Genomic DNA, 23874 nt, shown 5'->3' with positions numbered 1-23874 from the left:
AACCAACTAATCCTAACTAATTTATCTTAACAAACTTAACTAACTTAACAGAATTTAATAGAAGAAGAGAACTTTAATATCTTAGGAAATGATGAAGAAGCTTAGGTTGTGTTTGGTATCACTTTTTTAATTAGTTTTTTAGTTTTAAAATTAGAAAAAGAGAAAATATTTTCTGAAATCATGTTTGATAAAACTGCTTTCACTTTTCAATTTATTAATTGAAAATCAACATTTAAAAAAAATTAAAAATCACTTTCTAAATTTTTTTAAACAATTTCTTTCATAATCTGTATTTTAGACTCTCACTCCAACCTAGACCTTGGAACCTAGACGGACCTTGGCCCCAACCTCGGACCCAGACCCAACCCACAATCCCAGTTTCGAACTCGAACTCATCTTAAATAAAATTAACAAATAAAAATTACAGAATACACTTTTGTTTTCTATTTTAAAATTAAAAAACAAAAATAGTTATAGAACGAATTTTTATTTTTCAAAATTAATTTTTTTTTACAAAAGAATTACATTTATTTTTTTGTTTAAAAAAATTTAGAAACAAAAATATTACCAAACAATACCTTAATTATGAAAAATTTATACTATAGCTTGCAGCACAAGATGCAGGGGTGTACAAAAGACAATTATATTTTTTACAATATGTTGATCTCTTACAAATAACCTTAATCTTTAGACGTGACTCATAAACTAAATTCTCTTTCTCGGAAGCTGTTCTTTATGATAAGTGTTAACTACAACTTGGCTCATTACAATATTTGTGTTGTAAATTCGTGTATGTCGTGCTGGTCCAGCCTAAATATTTTTCTGCTTTTAAAATATGGATTGTGTCATATTGTCTCCTAAAAAAATATGAGTTGTGTCATGTTGTGCTACTATTTTTAAAGAGTAGGCCCAGCACGGCCCGCCACAACCCGTAGGCCCGATATTTTTGTGTCGCAATAACTTGGATTTGTTAAACGTGCCAGCCTATTTTCATATCCATTCTCAAATTCATGTTTTACTTTTTCATATTTTTTTTTACAATTAATGAGTTTATTACTAAATTATATGTATATTTTATAGTTTCAATTATATTTATGTAATTTCTCAAAAATATTTTATAAACAGTCATAGAAAAAAATAATTAAATTATTTGAATTTAAATATTTACTTATAAAATCTTAAATTTTTATATCACACTATATAAATAATACCTTTATTTTTTTTAATAGTTTTAATTATAAAATTATGATACTAAGTGTTATATTTGATTTTTTTATTATTTAAAATTATTTATAATTAACAAATACATATATATAATTACTATAATTATTAAATTATAGGATTTTTTATTGTTTTGTGTCGTGCCTTTTAGGCTTTTCGTGTGTCGTGCCATTCGGACTAGTTTATTTGTGTTTGCATATCGTGCCTTTCGTGCTTCTGGCATCGTGTTGTGCTTAATTACATATTTTCTGAGCCATGTCATGCTAATTTATAGCACCGTATCATATCCTGCGCAAGTCCATATATTTTTATGTCTGGTCGTGCTCGTGCCTTCTGAGCTCGTGCCGTGTCAAAATGCTCGATCCATATTTACAAACTACTCCGCGCCTGAAATCACATGCTGAAAAAAAGTGTCCAATATATTTTCATAATAGTATTCATTATAGTTATAATTTCATCTCTATAAATTTTTAAATATTCTCAGTAATTTATAGTTCCGAACACAGAGTTCTTGATACTCTAATTTACCTCGCGTGTTTAGAAAACTTAAAACATATTTTCGACATTATAAACTATTAGAAATTTTTCAAAAACTTATAGGAATGATGTTGTAACTGTAAAAAAAATTGAAGAAAAAAATTCGATATGTATTTTCAGGCACAAAAGTTGACTAAAAAGTTATAATAAGAAGCTGACGGTAGCAGTCCTCTTTTTTAAAACACATAAGAGTTGTGTTCTATTTATTTCATTATACTTTTTTGTAATTATATTATGATGACTTTCTCCATCCCTCTTGACCAGGGGTTAGGTTTTTTTTTCTTTTGTTGTTCTTTTCAATGTTAGAGATGGCATCGACTTTATCGTGCGAATCTCTAGTGCTCTGGCCAAGAGGGCGGTGATGGGTTTCAGCATTTGTGTGTTCAATGTTTGTTGGGGGTTTTTTGACTCCATCATTCCCAAGTTTGGCTTTGTTATAGGTAGTGACCAACCTACTCCATGGGGGTATCGCTCGCGTTTTGGCGAGGTGGTCTCCAGAATCATTGTACTCTATTATTGGGTGGGATGTTTTCCTAGCGAGATCCTTAGGGTGTCTCGCGTTTTGGGGTTGTGGATCTCTTGTAGTAGTTGCGAATAGTGTTGTCGTGGCAGAAGAGATATGTTGCCTCTCTTCCTCAGGGTGATGCTGGTGATTATTGTTTGTTGGTGTTTGTTGGCATTTTGTCTCCTTTTTTCGGTGGACTATGTGTTCTATTTTGGTCATTTTGTTTTGAAGAGTGTGGTTCTTTTTTAATGTTAGTTGGTTTCAAAGTGTGTTGTTTATTTATTTATTTTTTTTGTAATAATAGTGTTTATTACCTAAATTACTGTAAAGTTGGCATTGGATCATTTTGTGGAGTCTTTTCCCTTGTGTCTACTTTTGTTGAGGATGGCCTTTCTCTTGGGGGTGTTTATATTGGTTATTGAATTGCCTAGGAATTCGAGCAAGGGGTTGGGATAGATGGGCATATGAAACTCAGGTTCATAAAGGTATTGATATTACCCGTAAAAATATTGTGGGACCAACCACACTTTTATTAGGATTTATCTCCTAAAAGCAAGTAATTAATGGATATATAGTATATTAGAAGAATATATGATATACAATTATATGATAAATGATATATTAATTATAGGAGTATAATTATTAAATATAAGAAAATTCGTTATTCATATGGAGAAGGTATAATCCTGTAAGGAAGTACAAGAGAATTAAAATTATACGATATGAATAAAATAAGTCGATAGTGTATTAATGTAAACTGGTATTTTTTTTTTAAATTCCTCCACGAGGTAGTATATCCCACTTTGAGATAAGCATGGTTTGATCCAATTTCAGAGAAATTTGAGATGATGAAAGATTTTCCAAGAAATGTTATTTGTGATACAACAAAGCTGATTCTTTCTATTGGAACAAGGCTCCGACTATTGGTGAAGTTAATGAGGCACACGACCTTAGGGTTTGGGTTCTTAGGGATAATCATAATTGGAGTGAACAAGTTATTTCCTCGACTATCTTCAACAAGAATTTGATACCTAAAGAATTTGTCCCTATTGAAGTGATTAACAGCCTATTTTGGTTTCAATATTCAAATGTTCCAGACTTCTTTTATTGTTACGATATTAAGATTAATTCTATAATGGGGTATACCAAACAATATACAAAGAGTCCTTAGTGCATGTTTGACATCATAACTAAAAAACTGTTTTTTATTTTTTAAAAAAAAAATTATTTTTCTAAAATAATTTGGCTTGTTTGGCCTTGTTTTTTGAAAATAGTTTTCAGAAAGAAAAAAAGTTACAAAAAACAAGAATTTTAAAAAGGGTAAATAGCGGCATAAGTACCCAAAGTTTTAAGTTTGTAAGTGGCATAATCCCAATGTTTATTTTTAGCGGCATAAGTACCCACTGTTTGTAAAATTGTAATTTTTCTCTAATTTCGTCCGTACAAACCCTGTTATTTTCTTAAACATGCCACATATAAGGTCTAGATTCTTGATCATTGGGTCTAGACAGAAACATGTAGTATCAGTTACTTCTAAATGTTCCTTTAATAAATTTAAAACGGAGTCTATACTGACAAAACTGAAGAAAAATTACAGTCTTACAAACATTGGGTACTTATGCCGCCAAAAATAAACATTGGGTTTATGCCGCTTACAAACTTAAAATTTTGGGTACTCACGCTGCTATTTACCCTTTTGAAAACAACAAAATGTTGTTTTCTGTTTTAAAAACCAATTCACTTTTGGTCAATATTGTTTTTAAAAAATACTAACCAAACATGACTTGTGTTTTAAAAACTTCAAAAACTAATTTTTATTCTCATTTCTAAAAAGAATTTTTTGAAAATAAAAAACAGAAAACAATGCAAAATATGCTCTTAGTAATTTTTGCTTTGTTTTTTGTTTTTTCAATAGATGATCCATCATTGTAAGTAATTACCTTCTAATTATTAACATTAGGGTTTTTTTTTTTAATTTTATGCTTTAAAACAATTTTTTTTTTTTTTTGCATTTTTACGAAATTCTACATAGAAATTCCTATTACAATTAGCGCTGCAACCTAAATTGAAAAAAAATCGTATGGAAACCCCTATTGCAACTAGCGCTGCAACCACTTTAGAAACCGAAACCGTAAATTTGAAAAAAAAAAGTTAAAAAAATAGTATATGGGGTAATTTCCCTTAATATTAATATTCATTCTTTATAACCTCACTCTTCTCTTTAATATTATATATATAGCTTAATTAATAATTGTTGCCCCTGATTTTGCCCAATGTACGTGGACCAACCAGACAAGGACACGTGGGCACAAAGGTCTTAGCACTTAAATTAAAAGCTAAGTCTTTGTAAAGAAAGGCATTATCTTGGATATGCCTCCCGGAGAATGCATGCAAGGTTCTATATGCTCCCGGAGACCAAGATGGCATCAAAGCATCTCCGGGAGGTGTCAGGCTTCCTCTGAGCAGTCATCTCGCATTTAATGCCGCATGGGAGGAGGTGTGTTTGAACTGCCACACACAATAAAGTCTGACAGCACAACCCCCGATTTGCACCTACAAGATGATGACCAATAAAGTCTAATGACGGCTACTCTGTGAAGAATCACATCAGTCAAAAGAGAATAAGGACAGCCCACATAAAATCCTTGCAGCACCTAGGGATTTGACGATGCCTTACCCATCGTATATTCATTGGGAATACACATCTTTATTGATAGTGGCAGAAATACATGGGGGTCGAGAATTCTGGGGATCACCCCACAAAAAAATTATAAATACCCCCTCAAAGCTCATTAATGGGGGTCGAGAATTCTGGGTTGCATAAGTGCAAGAAGAGTAAATACTCACCAAGAACATTCTCTGTATTAAATATTCTCATAAATATACAGACTCGTGGACTAAGGCTCATTAACGCCGTAACCACGTAAAAAATCTCTCTCTTAATTTCTTACAGCTCTCTAAACTCTTATTATTTTATTGGTTGCCGAAAACCTCAGCCAACATTTTGGTGCTTTCATTGAGAGCTGAAGAAAGCTTCTGTAAACACACAATACATTACAACAATGGTGGAGACTCGAAGCACTCGTCAACCTCGCCCTCTTGAAGATGCTCAAGACCCAAATGAGGAAGACGTAGCCTCAAGTGCAACTGAGGGTTCCGAGGAAGAAGAAGGAATTCCTGATGATGATTACGAGGGAAACCTCGATGAGTACGCCTACGATGAAGGTAGCTACTCGGAATTGGTGCCCTTAAGACAAAAGACCGTCGATCATGAAGTTGAGATCGCAGCCCAAAAAGTACAAAATCAAAAGATGTAAGAGGTAATGCTGGCCATGCAAAAAGCCATGGAGGCAGCTGGAATCCATGTGCATCCTAAAGCCATGTTAGCCGGACTTGGAAAGGAACCAGAGGAATCCTCGCCAAGTACCCAAAGACAAAAATATAGGGAACCAAGCCCTATAAGATATCCCGCTGAGGGGAACCAAAAGAAAAACCCTACTTCTACCCCCGGGAAAAAGAAAAAGGTGCAGGATCCGCGAAAGGTGCGCTCAGATTTCCCGAAAGGGAAAGGTCCGCAGAGGGGCAAACTCCAAAAAGGGAGTCTTGGCCCTCAGGATCGAGAGCACCGAAAAATCGTTTCCGTGCACCAAGAGCCCGGGGGAGAGGAAGAAGAGGACAGAAATGTCCTCCCGTTGATTTGAGGAATCAAATCAATGGGAATGAAGGTGACCTCCGGGATCACCTTGACCAAAAGAAATACGGACCCGCGGTCTCCACGGGAACATTAAACGAAGGAATCATGGAGGAACTCGCCATACTCCGAAAAGATATCGCCCGAGTCTCCCGGAGACAGAAGGGCGACGACTCCGACTCAGACTGTGAGGAGCGGGAGCCATGTGCCAAGCACATCCTGGAAGCAGAACTCCCCAAGAAATTTAAGATGCCCGAAATGGCAGCTTACACCGGGAACTCTTATCCAAGCGACCATCTGTCACGGTTCAACCATGTCATGACGGTCATGAGAGTCAGCAATGACGCTAAATGTCTATGCTTTCCGCTTACTCTAAGCAGGTCCGCAGAAGAGTGGTTCAAGAAATTGGAGCCAGGATCTGTGGGCTGCTGGAATAAGTTACAGACCAACTTCCAGAGACAGTTTGTTGCCGCAAGAAAGGTCAATCTGGAGGTCAGCGCCTTGACTAACATCAAGCAGCTGCCTACGGAGACCCTAAAGAACTACATAAAGAGGTTCCGGGAGGAAGCCTCGGAAACCAAGAAAGTTGATGACGGACAATAGCTTGCCCTTCTCCAGGCAGACATCCGTACAGGGACTCCATTGTGGAACGAACTACAACAGGAAGGGGCTGCGAATCTTCAGGATTTCCAGAAGAGAGTCCAAAAATACATCAACCTTGAAGAGGCCCAAATAGTTGCCTATGGAGGATATTATCCCACCGGGATAGCAGGGTATGTGCCCGGAGCCCAGCCCTCGGGCACTGTGCCAGCCGCAGCTCCACCGGTGAGCGGCATACAGTTCTCTGCTACTCCCGAATATAGCCAGGGCCAGGCCTCGGCCCCCGCATCGTCCTATTTTGGAAATCTGTCGGGGATATATGGACAAGCCCCCTCGCACTCTGCTCCAACTGCCAGCCTAGCCGGTCCTTCCCAGGGCCCGAGGAGTAAAAGGTCCTCCAAAGGCAGCACCCGGACGGAGGAAAAGCGACAGAATAGGGGGTACACTCCCCAATACACCCAGTACACGGAGTTAACGGACTCACAATAACGTTTGTACTTTGCTACTAGGCAAAATACACACTACCAGAGACCACCTCCTCTGTACAAGGATAGTTCCCGGAGGGACCCCAACAAGAGATGCGAGTACCATAATGACATTGGGCACAACACCGATGAATGCAAAAATCTCAAAGACGAGATCGAAAACTTAATCCGATTGGGACACGTCTACGAGTGGATCAAGAATCGGTTGCCTCATCTCAACTAGGGTCAGACGGCTGGAGTTTTGCCACAGGGAACACCATGGGGTGCGACAGGAGTATTGGCTCCAGTTGTTCCCCCCGGAGATGCCCAACATATCTCTAACCTGCCACCCAGACCTAACGGGAGAGTGGCCATGATCTCGGGAGGACCCCATATCGGAGGAACTACTCGCAAGGAACTGAAGCGGTATGCAAGGGCCTTGAAACACAATGAGATTTGGGAAGTTACTCAACTCCCAGCTCAAAGGCCCCGGCTGATGGATCAACCCATCACATTCACGGAAGAAGACACTAAGACGGTACGTTTTCCCCACCATGACCCGTTGGTCATATAGACCCCTATTGCCAATAAAGTGGTGGCCAGAGTCCTGATTGACAACAGGAGCTCAGTGAATTTGCCTTTCAAAGAGGCCTTTACTGCAATAGGCCTAACGGACCGAGACGTCTCACCGAGTGGTTCTCAACTCACGGGATTTAACGGAACAACACTTATCCCGATGGGGAAGGTGAGACTTCCGGTCACCTTGTGCCCGGACACCCCCAGAGCACGTTCAAGTACTGTACTTTCGTGGTGGTGGACTGCCCGACAGCATACAACGCAATCCTCAGCCGACCGGCCTTGGTAGACTTTGGCGCAGTCACATCAATACGGCACTTGTGCCTGAAGTTCCCAACCCAGGAAGCTGGGATAGGAACGGTGAGAGGAAATCAAGGGGAGGCGAGGCAATGCTACAACGTTGCCACCCACCTACCCATGCTGATGGTCCGGGAAACTATTGAGAAAGAAATGGCTAAAGAAGACGAGTTGGATTCCCGCGTGGGGTCCGAAAAAAACGTAGAACCAATGGAGGACGTCGAGGAGATATCAGTGTGTGACCTCGACTCCACCAAAGTACTCCGGCTAGGAAAGAGCCTAGACCCGGAGGAGAAGGAAAAAATAACAAAGACACTGAAGGGTGCCATTGACGTTTTTGTGTGGTGCCAAGAGGACATGACTTGCATAAGTCCCCACGTCATCACTCATGTCCTCAACGTCAATCCGGACATGCCGCCGGTCCAACAAAAGTGACGTCCCCTCGACTCAGTGAAGGCCAAAGCCTTAGAGAAGGAGGTGGATAAGCTCTTAACAAAGGGCATGATCCGCGACATTCACTATCCGGAATGGCTAGCCAATTCGGTCCTGGTGTCGAAGCCTAATGGAACCTGGCGAGTTTGTATAGACTTCACTGATCTAAACAAGGCTTGTCCAAAGGACTGTTTCCCTCTACCCAGGATCGACCAGATGGTAGACGCCACCTCCGGATTCAAGCTACTGTCCTTCATGGACGCGTACGCCGGTTACAACCAAATAAAGATGCACACGGCAGATCAAGAGTGCACTAGCTTCAGGACAGATAAGGGGGTATACTGCTACCTAGTCATGCCTTTCGGATTGAAGAACGCTAGTGAAACCTATCAAAGAATGGTCAACCAGATGTTCAAAGGCCTCCTGGGGCGAAACATGGAGGTGTACGTAGATGACATGTTAGTCAAGTCTAAAGCGTGTAATAGCCACGGGGACGACTTAGAAGAATGTTTCGAGGTAGTCCAGAGATACGGAATGAAGCTCAATCCAAAGAAATGCACCTTTGGGGTCAAATCAGGAAAGTTCCTAAGCTTCATCGTCAGCCAGAGAGGGATTGAGGCAAACTCAGAGAAAATTCAAGCTCTCCTGAGCATGCCATCCCCCAAGAAGCCCAAAGACGTGCAAAGCCTAACCGGAAAGGTTGCTGCCCTGAGCCGTTTTATCTCCCAGTCTACAGACAAGTGCATTCCATTCTTCAACATTTTGAAGAAGTGCCAAAAGTTTGAATGGTCTGACGAGTGTGAGGAGGCATTCAAAAAATTGAAAGAGCACATGGCCAAGCCTCCAATCCTGTCAAAACCCGTTCTCGGAGAGGACCTGTTCCTGTACTTAGCCGTCTCTGAACACGCGTTAGCGCGGCCTTAGTCCGGGAAGAAGAGAAAACTCAACATCCTGTGTACTACTTCAACAAGCACATAACAGAGGTGGAGACGTGGTACCCCATCATCGAAAAACTAGTTTTTTGCCTCCTAATGGCTTCAAGAAAGTGGAGGCCTTATTTCCAAGCACACCCAATCAAGGTGTTGACCAATCACCCACTCCGGCAAGTCCAGCAAAAGCCAGAAGCTTCCGGAAGGCTCCTCAAATGGGCCATGGAGTTAAGTCAATTCGACTTACACTACATACCCCGTATCTCCATAAAGGGACAAGCATTGGCAGATTTCATCACTGAATGTAATGAAGTCGAGGCAACCGCGAACGCACCGGTACCATCAGTCCCAACATGGAAAGTCTTTCTAGACGGAGCCTCCAACGAAAATGGATCCGGAGCGGGGGTTGCAATGATATCCCCCGAGTGGACTTTGACTTCAGACAGCCCTACGGTTCGATTTCTCAGCCTCAAACAACGAAGCCGAGTATGAAGCCTTGATAGCAGGGCTGAGATTAGCAAAGGTTGTGGGGGCCAAAAGAGTAGAGGTCTACAGCGACGCCCAGCTGGTCGTGAACAAGATATCAGGGGAGTATCAGACGTGCGGTGAAAGAATGGCCGCATATGTAACGATAGTTCGGGAACTGCTCCACAAATTCACGGATTATAAAGTAGAAAGAATCCCCAGGGAAAAGAACGCTCACGCGGACTTCTTGGCTAAGTTAGCTTCGGACAGTGAAATTGAAGGACTAGGGGTAGTACCCGTGGAACGCTTGGCAGAGCCAAGCATCAAAATAAAAGAGGCCATAGCAACGGTTGGGCAAGAACCCAAATGGATGGTCCCCATCATAGAATACATAACGAAAGGTGAGTTGCCCCAAGAAAGCGTACTGTCCAGAAAGATTCAGTATCAGGCTCACCGTTATGTAATGATGGATAAAATTCTCTACCGAAGAGGACTCAGCATGCCTTATTTAAGGTGGGTATCGGACCCTGAAGCTAGGCAAATTATGCTAGAGGTCCATGAAGGGTTCTGTGGAGATCATACAGGAGGACCAAGTCTCTCATAGAAAATATTGAGACAAGGGTACTTCTGGCCAACAATGAAAAAAGATTGCATAGACTACGTCCAAAAATGTGATTCGTGCCAAAGGTTCGCGAACATACCAAGAGCTCCTCCCAATGAGATTACCCTGATGACTAGCCCCTGGCCCTTCGCGGTCTGAGCGATAGATCATATTGGGTCCCTGCAAACAGGAAAGGGAGGAGTAAAGTATGCAATAGTACCAGTAGACTACTTCACCAAATGGACGGAGGCTGAGCCAATGAAGACTATAACTGCTAAAAAAGCACTAGACTTTGTTATTAAAAACATAGTGTGTCGATATGGCTTGCCTCACAAAATAGTCTCTGACAATGGAAAGCAATTTGATTGCGAAGAATTCACTGACTTCTGCAACCAACACGGAGTCGTAAAAAGCTTCTCCGTGGTGGCAAGGCCGCAAACAAACGGACAAGCAGAAGCAGTCAACAAAACTCTAAAGGTCACCCTGAAGAAAAAGCTGCTGGCCTGCAAAAACAATTGGCCCGAAGAGTTGCCAAGAGTGTTATGGGCCTACCGGACGACCCCCAAAACCACGACCGGCCACTCGCCTTTCTCAATGGCGTGCAGTTGTGAAGCAATGGTCCCGGTAGAAACGTTATTCCCGTCCCACAGGAGATCGACTTACGATCCAGCTACAAACCAAGCTTTATTACAGGAAGTGCTGGATCAAGTCGAAGAACTCCGGGACGAGTCGCAAATACGAATGGCAGCTTATCAAAAGAAGGTGACCAAATATTTTAACTCCAAAATTAAAAACAGAAAATTCACTATTGGGGATATGGTCTTAAGAAGAGTCTTTCCAGCCACCCAAGAACCCGGAGTGGGGGTACTTGGGCCAAATTGGAAAGGGCCATATGAAATCGAGGACAAAATCGGCTCCGGAACTTATAAGCTAAAAAGGATGGATGGAACCATTGTGCCAAGGGCCTGGAACGCCGATCACCTCCGAAAATATTACCATAGTCCAAATGTGTAACTTAGGCTTTGTTTAAAGGATTTTTATCGTCTAAGTGTAGGCAACCTCTGAATTTTAAATAAAATTGATTGCCTTAAAAATAAAGTTTTTATGCCACTCAGGGGGGTACTAAAGCATACCACACGGACAAATAAAAAACAAGCCGAAAGTAAAATATCCTAACCCAAAGGGCATGTCCAAAAAGAAAAACTATGCATCAAAAAAGCATATGTATAAATATCCTGACCCAAAGGGCAGGTCCGAAAGAAAGAATATGCATCGATGGAAAAAAAAATCATGTATATAAAAACCCTGGCTCCAAGGGCAAGTCTAAAGAAAAAAAATATATATATACATACAAAGGGCCCGAGGACAGGCCTTAATCATTGTCTCCCCTTAGAAAATAAGGCAGCTATTAAGATAAAGATTGTCTTAAATAAAAGAAAAATAGTTGTAAATAATAAAAAAAAAGGAAAATAAGAAAAAGCTTGGTGAAGTGAGCTGGATTCAAACGGCCTAATTAATGCGAGGAGGAAGGCGAGGACCAATACGCGCCTCAAGCATGGCGTCAAGTTTCTTATTCTTCTCCCGAAATTTGGCAATCATCTCCTCAGGTTTGGGGTATAAGTCAAGCTTGATGCTCTGGCCATTTACCGACCAGGCCATGTAGACGCCATCATCAAAGCGCTTAATACAACGCTTGCAGGAAACAGGGGAGAGGAGCTCATCTCTCTTAGCCTTCTTTAAGGCTTGATCATTAAAGTCGTTGAGCTCCTTCATCTCCACGGCTAAGTTAGCCCTGGACTCCAAGTCCGCCTGGTGCAATTCCTCTAAGGACCTCACCTTGGCGGCCATCTCGTCTAAGGCCTCCCTGGCCTCCCGAAGCTCGCGCTTGGCCTTGGCAGTAGCCTCGCCCTCCGCCCTGAGCGCCTCCCGATGCCTCGCGTCCAGCATATCCCTCCGAAGGACCTCCTCTCGGAGCATCGCCTCCGCCTGGGCTTCCCTCTGCTTAGCCTCCTCCTCGAGCTTCGCCTTGGCAAGAGCCTTCTTTCGCTCAGCCTCCACCTGGATCGCCCGCCTTTCAGCAGACAAGTCCTGCAGAATCTTCACGATCTCATCTATGCCCCCAAATTCGGACAAGACGAAGCCATGATTAACTATGGTCTTGGAAAGGCGGCTGGTCTCTGCAGTAATCTGGAAAAGGAAGTAAGGGTGAGAATGAAGGCCTTAAGTAAAATATTGAGATAAGAAATAAATCACAAAGTACTTACCGCAGCCAGGGCATTGCTGATATCCTGAACCTGGTAGACGGAGTTCAAGGATGCACAAGCAGCATACCGTTTAGGCGGGAATCGAGTCAGATGGGAGACATACTCGCTGGTCATCTCGAGGCAAAAGGGGCCAAGGTGGGCCCGAGGAAACGATTGAACCAATCCGTCAGAGGGTCCATGTTCAGATCCCACGGATTTCGGAAGTTCTCCTCGTTAACAGAATTTTGCAACTCCTCCCGTAAAACCCTCCTCAAGGCCTCCACCTCAGCGTGCCCCCGGGTGTACTCGTCAATGGCGTAATTATGTTTGGCTATCCGAAGGTTCTGCCTCTCCTCATCTCCGAGGATCGGAGTCAACACACTGCCATGGGGCACTGTATACTCCTCCGCCTCGGAGGGGATCCCGGAGTAATGACTCGGGGTCAAAGTATCAACCCTCCGCGGGCGTTTAGAAGACTCCTCAGCTACCATCTTCCCTTTACGCTTGCGCTCGAGAGCAACCTCTTGCTCTTCTTCACCTTCTTCAGCTTCCTCAAGAAGTACCTCCTCCTCGTCCACTAAGTTAATAGTGTTCGGAGGGGCGCTGGAAGAAGCTTTCCTGGGGGTGACCAACTGGGAAGAAGTAGGAGGAGGGGAAACATCAGGACTATGGGCTCCAGCAAGGGTGGCCAAGATCGCATCCATGGGATCGGCTGCTGCAACAAGAGAAAAGAGTAGAGTGTTAGAATATCTGTGAAAGCAGCGTACACATAAAAAGCAATCAAGCTAGCCCTACCCTGACTCTCTAATTCGGCCCTAGCAAAGTCCCGAATCTTAACACTGGCTGCATCATCCCTAAGATAGCTATCCGAGGGACGGAACCAGCTAGAAGACAGATAGGCTGAAGAATCCAAGGGAACGAGCACCGGAGGTCCAGAACCCATCCGGGACCGGCCTAAATAATTGTCTAAGTGAGAGAAGTAATACTCCTTTGCATGATCCCCCCACCGAGTAGAGGGCATCCTAAACCTATGGAGACGTTCATCGAACCCTATAGGCCTAAGGCTAGCGTATTCACGGACCGGAGGGACGTAATGTACCGTTAAAGGGGACTTACCAGAACCGGAAGTGCTGGCATCTGGAGCCCCCGTCTTCAGAACCTGGACTGCAGGCCTTGGTCTGGGGGTCCTTCTCTCCACCGGGCTCCCGATACGAAGGGGCTTTCCGGCGGCCGCCTGGGCCTTATTATAAGCCTGCTCCTGGGCCTTTTGGAAGAGGTATTTCTGGTACTTATCTTCCGCCGTGGCGATGATGTCCTCCCAGAGTACCTTCTCCGCGGCCGGAACCCTTACGTTCGGGCAGATGACCTTGGAAAGGTTGGAGTCATCCACCGACTGATGCCCCTGGATCAGCTTGGCCTTCTGGCAGTTCTCCGTCGTGACCAACTCCCCGACGTCAAGGGACTTCTTGTCATACGTGGCGAAGGTCTTGGCCCGTTGAAGGAAAAGCTGAGTAGGTTCAGTCCGCGCGTAAGGAGTGATCCTAACTCACTCCGTGAGAAGCTGCGGATGTTCCACAGCCTGGAACCCGGAGGAGAAGAAGAAGCAGTGATGATACTCCTTAACGTGTTTTTGCTAGTTGAAAGGGACCGGGCCCTCATTCAAAGGATGGGCCCGGAAACCGTAAAAGCTGTCCTTAAGTTTGTCTCCTTTTTTAGGGACAGAAACAAGTTCATAAAAATACAAAATCTTTGCCGGACTGGGAGAGCCCTAGCCCCGGGCAGAGTAAAAAATAAATAAGCTTGAAAGCAGGCGGTAAGCTTGAGGAATGAGTTGGTATGGCGCAAGGACGACAAATACAAAAAAATTAATAAAGTAATCCTAAAGGGGAAGCATGGCCCCGGTCATCAAGTGCGTTTGGCTCCAAGCTCCAAAGCCTCCGTAATTGTGATTAGGCGTCTCCGCGTCCCGGGGCGGACGGTGGTAAGTCCCGGAAGTCGCGGGCTTGATGCCTGCCACCACCACAATGTGCTCCAGCTGGTGGGGGCAAGTAAGGGTAGAGTGAAGCTCGGCCGCTTCCCACCCCTTGGCACGGGGCTTATACCCTTCCTGGGCCACGGGACCCTTCATCACCTCCTCCAGGGTGGCCAGGCGTTTCCCTCCTCTCTGTGAAGACTTGGAACCGGATGCGGACATTTTGGTTCTGAAAAAGATTTAAAATTCCAACAGTCAGGCCCCAAACAAAACCCTAAGTCAAAAAAGGGAATGGGGGTCCCCTAACCGCTGGAAAGAGGCCCCCTCCGGATGGTTATCAACAAGAAAGCCTTAGAAGATTTTCCTTGACAAAGGTCGGGTGCAAGAATCCCACAGATGGTGACATTACAAATAAGCGAAGAAAAGGAAACAAGGGTAAAAATCGAGAAAGACAAAGTCCTCTCTGAACCCTTGAAGGTCATTACGTAAAGAAAAGATGGGACCTTCAAGAAATACGTAGAATAAAAGTAACTCGAACGCCAGAAAAGAGGAATCTAACGTATTACATAGAAACTCAAGACGGAAATTCCCATAAAATTCAAACATCAAACCCAGAAAAAGTAGATGAACAGTAAAGCACGCAATGAGCGTAAAACAATAAAGTACGAGATGCGAAGAACTTACATAAAGCTTGAGAACTGGGCGTTGTTATTGATCGATGGTAAAAAGTTGACTGACAATGGCGAAGGAAAGTCAGTAAGAAATCTACGGTGTTTGAAGGTTTTCTGGTTCGAGGGTTTCTCTCTCTCTGGAAAATTTGGAAAAATTTGTTGAAAGTCTGAAAGTAGCCAAATGAAGTGGAAATGGTGGCTTTTATAGGCCAAAGTGCATGTGGAACAGGCGCGATCATCTACCAATCGTGCGGTTGGGAAGGCACACGATTCGAATTCCGAGAATCCAACGGCTGAATTGGTTTGTCATCGAGACGGTGGAAACGCTTGAGTGTCCGTCTGACACCCATTAATGTGTCGTATGAATTAATGGACAAGAAACGAATCGACGCCTACAAAAAGTGAATCGCTGCAGTAATGGGGATAATTAAGTACACCTTCACGCGCCGGAAGCACGTGCCTGGAAACTGAGGAGCCAGCCGGAGGAATCTAAGCAAGCCTTGTTCATTTCTCAATTAAACAAGGCTTGGGGGTAAATGTTGCCCCTAATTTTTCTCAATGTACGTGGACCAACCAGACAAGGACACGTGGACACAAAGGTATTAGCACTTAAATTAATAGCTAAGTCTTTGCAAAGAAAGGCATTATCTTGGATATGCCTCCCGGAGAAGGCATGCAAGGTTCTATATGCTCCCGGAGACCAAGATGGCATCAAAGCATCTCCGGGAGGTGTCAGGCTTCCTTTGAGCAGTCATATCGCATTTATTGCCGCATGGGAGGAGGCGTGTTGGAACTGCCACACGCAATAAAGTCTGACAACACAACCCCCGATCTGCACCTACAAGACGATGACCAATAAAGTCTAATGACGGCTACTCTGTGAAGAATCACATCAGTCAAAAGAGAATAAGGACAGTCCACATAAAATCCCTGCAGCACATAGGGATTTGACCATGCATTACCCATGGTATATTCATTGGGAATACGCATCTTTATTGATAGTGGCAGAAATACATGTACTATAATTCTGGGGATCACCCCACAAAAACATTATAAATACCCCCTCAAAGCTCATTAATGGGGGTCGAGAATTCTGGGTTGCATAAGTGCAAGAAGAGTAAATACTCACCAAGAACATTCTCTACATTAAATATTCTCATAAATATACAGACTCGTGGACTAAGGCTCATTAACGCCCCAACCACGTAAAAAATCTCTCTCTTAATTTCTTACAGCTCTCTAAACTCTTATTATTTTATTGGTTTCCGAAAACCTCGGTCAACAATAATTACATGTCATAATTCCTTATTCTTAATTAATAAATACTTAATAATTAAATACTCAAGTATATATATCACTTTCCATAATACACCAATATAACACAATTGAAAAAGTATTATAATAACTTAAATAAAATGGTAATAAACATAAAACAAAACAAAAAGTAGTATTACATTCACTTTGAAGAATGACGTTGAATAACAAGAACATTACTATAAATTTCTTAAAAATTTATTGATTGTTCATCCATAAAAATATAAGAAATTATTCAGTAATTTCTTTTACAATATATGAATATAGTTTTTACATAATCTTCAAGATATACGCAAAATTTGATCTTTAATATATGTCATATGCAATAATTTCTAATATAAATATTATAAGTTATAACAATGTATAATAACATGACTAATATATAGAATACGAAGACTCTTCAAAATTAATTGAATTCAATTCGTTTCATTCTCTGCAGGGAATGATTAACAATAAATATATGTCTCATGTATTTAAATATTAGTCATGTTTATTGTTATTTATATACTTTGATGTTTCAATGCAATTTTCTTAACATTCTTTTTGGGTATTCAAAACCCACTATAAAATTGAATCAATAATAATTATTTTTAATAATTCTTTAGTTGTATTCACATAAATACAATATTTTTGACAAATAGAAAATATTTACTTCAGGAAATATTTGTCAAAATCTATATCGATATTGGATTACTTTTCATTGCTCTCAAAAAATACAAGAACATATATATAAATACATATTCTTCTCTTTTATTATATTTCAGTCAGTTATATGGTGAATATTATATTTGCATAATTTTTAGGATGTATGCAAGATTTTATTGAAGGCGCATAATTTTTAGGATATATGCAATATTTTATCGAGGATATATAATCTTCTGGATATATGTATAATTTATATAAATTTTTACTATCATATCATAAATAAAAAATAAGATATACAATATATGTATATGAATTTAATAATAAACATATAAAAATATATACATGCATATATAATATATAGATAAAAAAAGAAAAAGAAAGGGTTCTTGAAATTGTTTCAGTCAGATAAGTATATATATAAATATATATTTAGTGTATCGTGATATTGAAACAACTCAAGAACTTCAACAAAATATTTATCTTGGAGCTTGGGCAGAGACTCGTGTTGATAACGCACTAACAAAAATTGTTACTTTTAGTGACAATTTTTTACTCACAACATAATTTTCATGTGACTAAATGTGACTTTTAGTCACAATAAAATGTTACTTGTCACTAAAACATAGTATTTAGATACAAGTTGTCACTAATTTAGTTTTAGTCACAATGCAAGTATTGTAACTAAAAATATATTTAGTCACCATAAATTGTAATTTTTGTGACTAATACCTTTAGTCACGGACACAACATAGGAATAATAATTTATAATTAGTCACAATTTTTTCATTTTTAGTGACAAATTTTGTTGTGACTAAAAGTAAGATTTTTTGTAGTGATGTGTTATAAAATAATATAGAATAATATAAAATAGATAAGAAGAAGATGAAGAGAGAAAGAGAAACTGAATGGGAATTTGTTAGTTGTTTATTCCAATGGAGTGAACCCTATTTATACAAAAATATGACTAAAAAAATGGGAAACTAAATCAATAAAATAAAAGAAAAATACAATCAAACATTAAATGTGATAAATAATTTCATGATTTGGACATCTATAAATAATATTTCATAATACTTTTAAATATAATATTTTATTGTTATAGCCCAAAATAGATTTGTGATATAAAAGAACAATAAAATTAAATAGTAAAAGTAAAATAATGGAAAGGGAATATATAAGAGGGCCACTAATTAATATTATTGGTGTATTTGCATCAATCATCGTCTGATGACCACGGATCTTTGTCCCATCGGTATCGGCTGACTGGTACTACTTGATGATTTGGCCTAATGAAATCAGCTGAACTCAAAACAGACTTGATATCATCACCACTACAAATAGAGTTAATAAGTCTTAGCAAAACCTTCTCAAATTCATCACCATTGCTCCATTCATGAATTTTGGCTTTTATTAGAAGTGGGTTACTGCAAATCAAGTCCCACAATGGAAAATTCTTCTTTGGCATCGCAAAATCATTCTCTTTCAGCTTCAAGCTTGGGCAATAGTCATTTCTTCCATCACCAACATAAATTATTCTTTTATTCTTTCCCTCATCACAAGCTTTTATTCTTTCTATAACCAAACCCTGCAAAATGCATGCATACACCAAGTGGCCGAAATTCAAATTTGTTATTCGCACCAAAAATTCAAAACAATTTACAATGTCATAAGAGAGTATAGCTAGAAACAGTTTATGTATATACCTTACACATGTTAGGAGAACATGTGTTAGTAGTGCAGCCATGTGAGGAGTTTCTAAAATTATGAAAAGGTTCAATGATGAGTGTTCCTTTTTCATCTACGAAGCTTGGATTGGTGTTGATCTCTGAAAAGTATTCTCTCACACCAAAATGTTTCAGCATGGTTTCAATCGAGAACATATTTGCATCGCTAATAATTCTCAAATCACACCTGAAATTAATAATGCATGTATAATAAGAAATCAAATTCTTAATTGGAAAATAAAAAGAAGCATGAGTACATGTTGTATTTTCTTTTCACATATATATATACATACGTACCCAAGAGCATGAGCAGCTTTAATGGCAGGGATAACTCTGGGATGTATGGGGATTTGCTTAAGAACCTCAACAATCTCATCGATGGATTTTCCTTGTTTATGAAGCTTTTTCATCATCTTTCTCTGGATTAATTATGTTTTATTATTAAAAAAATTGTGACAAAAAATAAGTAAACATGTGTTGCAATGTAAAAAATAATTGTGACAATAACAATAATTAGTTTAATTTATATATATTATTACCATGATAGTATTGAAATATGGTATGGTAAAGAGAAGCTGATGGAAGAGTTTTGTGGCACCCATTTGTTGGACGACCCAATAGTCACTGTCACACTCGATAATAGTTTTGTCGAAGTCGAAAACAACAATGATATTATTTCCAGCCATTTTTCTTTCGACAAATTAATTAAGCTATATAAGAAGAAGAACACTCACTTTTTTTTTTTGAAAGCAAGAAGATTACTCACTTTAATAAATAAACAATAAGACTATTTAGTTTCTCTATTGATTTACGGTTTATATTTATAGGCACCACAGATTTGGTAAAAGTCTTTTCCTTTTTAGGATTAGGAATATTAATTACATTATTATTTTATCTGTTAAAGAAATAATAAATCTTTTATTTTTAAAAGCACATGCATGGCGTGACACGTGTCCATAAACCAATTGGACCTTGTTATATTACCTTAAATAATAATTTGGAGCCGTCGGATTAGATGACTCTGTTTTTAAATTTTAAATGTTGAAAAAGGTTGACCATTGTTAGTTAGAGGAATAGAAATATGGATTCGGAAAAACCAAATACAATTTATTAAAGGAATAATTAGATAAAGTACTATTTTTTATAAAATATTTACATTTTTACGTTCAAAGAATGTTTTTTTTTACATTTTTACGGTTTTCCAAAAAATAACACGAAAACAACATAAAATCAACAAAAAAACAACATAAAAGTAACATGAAAATAACGTCAAAATAACAACAAGAAAACAACAAAAAATAACATACAGATAACAAAAAATTAACAAAATTTCAACATAAAAAACCGTATTTTATGTAAATAAAATCAAAAAAATTGTAAAAATATTTAAAATTCCGTGAAACCGTATTTTTGTTTTTTTTTTTTTTGTTATTTTTGTGCATTTGTGAAATTATCCCTTTATTAATTAACAAAAAAAATCAACTTAACCGCCCGATACATGTAAACTTAAGTATATCATTAATTATTTAATTCAAAAGCAATTATACTTAATGTTATTATAATTGTCTACAATTATACATATATATTTATACTAGATGGGAGTTACATGGCGAGCCACATAAATATTAGTTTTATATAAGTTCTAATAGTTTTTGTTTAAGATTTCAGTAATTAAGCAACGGCAACAACAATGGTAGATAGATCTATTTAAGTTTTTCATATTTGTAAAGATTATAAATCTAAACTTTTAATTTTCTTGATTTAAGATTTTAAATTATTTTGATTTATTTGTTTATGAATTTATTGAAATACTTGAATATTTATTTTTTCTGATTTTGAATTGTTTTGATTTATTCATAGTTGAATATTTATATTGATGATTGTTAATGAAATTAGTCTGTAGCTTTATGTTTCTAGAAAAAAAAAAATGTATTTTTTAATATAGAGTTTAAATTTTATATTGATGATTGTTAATGAAATTAGTATGTAGCTTTATGTTTGTAGAAAAAAATATATTATTTTATATAGAGTTTAAATTTAAATTTATATAAACATATTTATTTTTAAAAAGAGTAATTCATAAGAAAAAAAAAATCGCATAAATACACAAATACACAAATATATAAGCCCAATGAATAAATTAATTCAAATAGAAGATACCTCTAATTTCAGATAATTTCAGATTGTTGGTTAGCAAATTAAAGACAAAGCAAATCGGGATTGAAAAATGAAAAAAGATAAAAATAGTGAAAGAGATCCTTACGTTTTCCTCCACCGAAAACCTGGTGAACTGGTCTTTCTCGCCCAAAAAGCCTGAAAATCTTGGTCTTAACAAAAGACAGAGATTCCGGTTTCACTTGCTCCGATTCAGAGTCGGATGAGGAGGATGAAGAGTCGTCGTGACCATGGATCTTCTCTGTCATCTTCTTGATCAACGACTCCAATTTTGCCTCCGCGCTCTCAGTGTGCTCAGCCATAGTTTTTCCGATCCGAATGAAATACACTGAAAACGTCACCACTAAACTAATATAGCATCAAAACTATATTGAGTCGCCATGACCATGGATATAATCTTAATATATTGTGTCGTTCGGGTTTAAATAAATAAAATTATATTTATATAAATAAACCTTTCTCTGATGAAGTTAGCATTGGCAAAACAAAGCAAGGCAGGCTTGATTCGAATAATAATTGTTCCAGGAATTTGAATGGCCATCGGATATTGCTGAATATCGCAAAACGCATCAGTTCCCGGAAGCTTTCCTAGAATTTCCGTCCCCGGTCTTATCGATATCAGAATTATCTTTACAAACGATATTGCACCTGAAAAATCATCACAAACTTAATTATTATATTTAATTTAATTATAACTCTGTCTTCAATATTATTATATATCTATACACATGTATAGACTACGTCTTTTGTATATGGGTGAGATGAGTTAAATCCGTGAAATATAATTATAAATAATTTAATTCATTATAGAAAAATATTTATTAATTTTACTGTAACACTTTCATCAATATTATGTATGACTATTAATCCCGATTCTCAAAATATCAAAATTTGGGGATATAAAGTTTGTTAGAGAGATATGTGGGATATTTTTTTTTTTTTTAATTTAAGAAAAGATTGTTTAATTTTTTGGGTTTAATTATTTTATTTGTTAACGGAAGATGAACCTATTAACATCGTTAAATTTAACATAATATTCTTTTATTTTTAAGGTATATTCTGTTAAACCAAAAAATGCCGTTAAATAGGCACTTTTAATATATAAAGATAATTAATGTTATTATTTTTCTTATCTATGTTTAATTAGGTTTTGAACTGCTTTTATTTATTTATTTATTTATTTTCTTGTCTCTGGTTAGTGGTGGGTGGGTGACGCTGTGGATCCAATATTTTTTTTTATATATATATATACTAGTAAAAAGCTACGTGCGATGCACGTATATTAAATTTTGATGTTAGGTATTTTCTATTTTATTTAAAAGTGATACAATTAAAAATTAAAGAAAAATATTATTAGTTATTAGGTGAGATTATTATTATTATGTATATTTAAATAATATAATTTATAATTTTGACAATTAAAAGTAAATACTAAATGCAATATATGATGATCTCAATACACTAAGATATCTTGAGTATCTCTTGTATGCACTCTCTTTTGACAATTCAAGTACTGTTGTTGAAGATGATGAAACTGAGTCCATTCCTGAATCCAATAAAATGTTATAAAAGTCCTGAAATTGATCACAACAACAACAAAAAAGAAGAAAAGAATTAAGGTCATGACGTCATATAATGTTCATGCAAATTAATAATTCTACATTTTATGTTCATAAGTATCACTTCATTGCTGTTAGAGCTTATAACACCTTCAAGTTCACCCCCGTGAATTTGTTGCTTCCTTATACTGACCCTCCTGGATTAGTTGCCTAATTTTCTCGGATAAACTGTTTTGTGAAATGGGGTTTAAAAAAGAACCTTTGTGATTGCTTAAATCCATTTTCATCAAGTCTTAACACATCTTTAAGAAGAGGACCCCATGAAATTGTAAAATCAAACATTAAAATGACTTGATTCCCATAGTTGTAAAATCAAAAAGAAATTGAAAATTCATATCATAGTTTTTTTACCACAAAATCTTTAGGAGATATCCAACTGTCTCCCAAGACAACTCCTACATATATTGAAATTTAAAACCCCAACATAATATTATTGATTAATTGTAAAGATTGATTATGAGAATTGAAGATTTTTACCTCCAAGTTTAAGTTTCAATTTCCCAGCTTCAATGACATCTACATAACAAATATTTCAAGCTTTAAAAGAGAGTTTATAACTAAACCACAAATCAAACAAATATCTTTTTTTTTTCAGATAAAGAATAAAAAAATTAAATTTATTTCGTTTGGGAACCAAGAAAATTGAGAATCATTATCATATACAATCTTGAACTGGGGGACCTAATAGAAAGATCCCTCTCTAATATTCCAAGACTGAATTTGAGATATTACGTAACAATTTCTATCTCTATCTATTTTCAATTTTTACATATTAAAAAAAAAAAAGAAGAAGAAAGTGACAAGAAAATCGACTCTCTCTATCGGAAAACTGACGAGTATATATGTATGTATGTATGTATATAATACAAACCGGAGCCGAGAAAGATGATTCTAGTCGAAGCATTTAGAAGGGGTAATCTTGATAACAAGGTCGGGGAAGACATCATCCGGGTCATGGATATGTGGGTTACGTTCCACAATAAATGGGTCGCTGCACTTGTCGCTGAGATGTGGGTCATGGATATTTACTATTTTTAATTATTTATTTTTAAATATAAGTACAATTCAACAAATTACTTTAGATAAGTAATATAAAAAATATTAAATAAATAAATTAACAGAGATGCTAAAGCGAAAAAAAAAATATTGAGATATACTTCAAGCTTCAAAGTCACTCATTTACATGTTCAAAA

At 38.0% G+C, this 23874-nt stretch overlaps 1 protein-coding gene across 1 annotated transcript; it reads right to left on the bottom strand.

Annotated features, from left to right (window-relative positions):
• Positions 1-18237: 18237 nt before the first annotated feature.
• LOC115695127 (inorganic pyrophosphatase 2-like) lies at positions 18238-19670 on the bottom strand. Its single transcript, XM_030622217.2, has 4 exons — positions 19427-19670; positions 19185-19306; positions 18867-19074; positions 18238-18748 (listed from the first exon to the last, which is right to left on the bottom strand). The coding sequence occupies exons 1-4, from the start codon at positions 19571-19573 to the stop codon at positions 18377-18379; spliced, it is 849 nt and encodes a 282-aa protein (XP_030478077.2). The 5' UTR covers positions 19574-19670; the 3' UTR covers positions 18238-18376.
• Between the last annotated feature and the right edge of the window lie 4204 nt (positions 19671-23874).

The sequence above is a fragment of the Cannabis sativa genome, chromosome 6 (assembly GCF_029168945.1).
Source record: "Cannabis sativa cultivar Pink pepper isolate KNU-18-1 chromosome 6, ASM2916894v1, whole genome shotgun sequence".
Classification (NCBI taxonomy): domain Eukaryota; kingdom Viridiplantae; phylum Streptophyta; class Magnoliopsida; order Rosales; family Cannabaceae; genus Cannabis; species Cannabis sativa.
The sequence above is the reverse complement of the archived record's forward strand: the minus strand, read 5'-3'. Positions and strand labels throughout refer to the sequence as shown.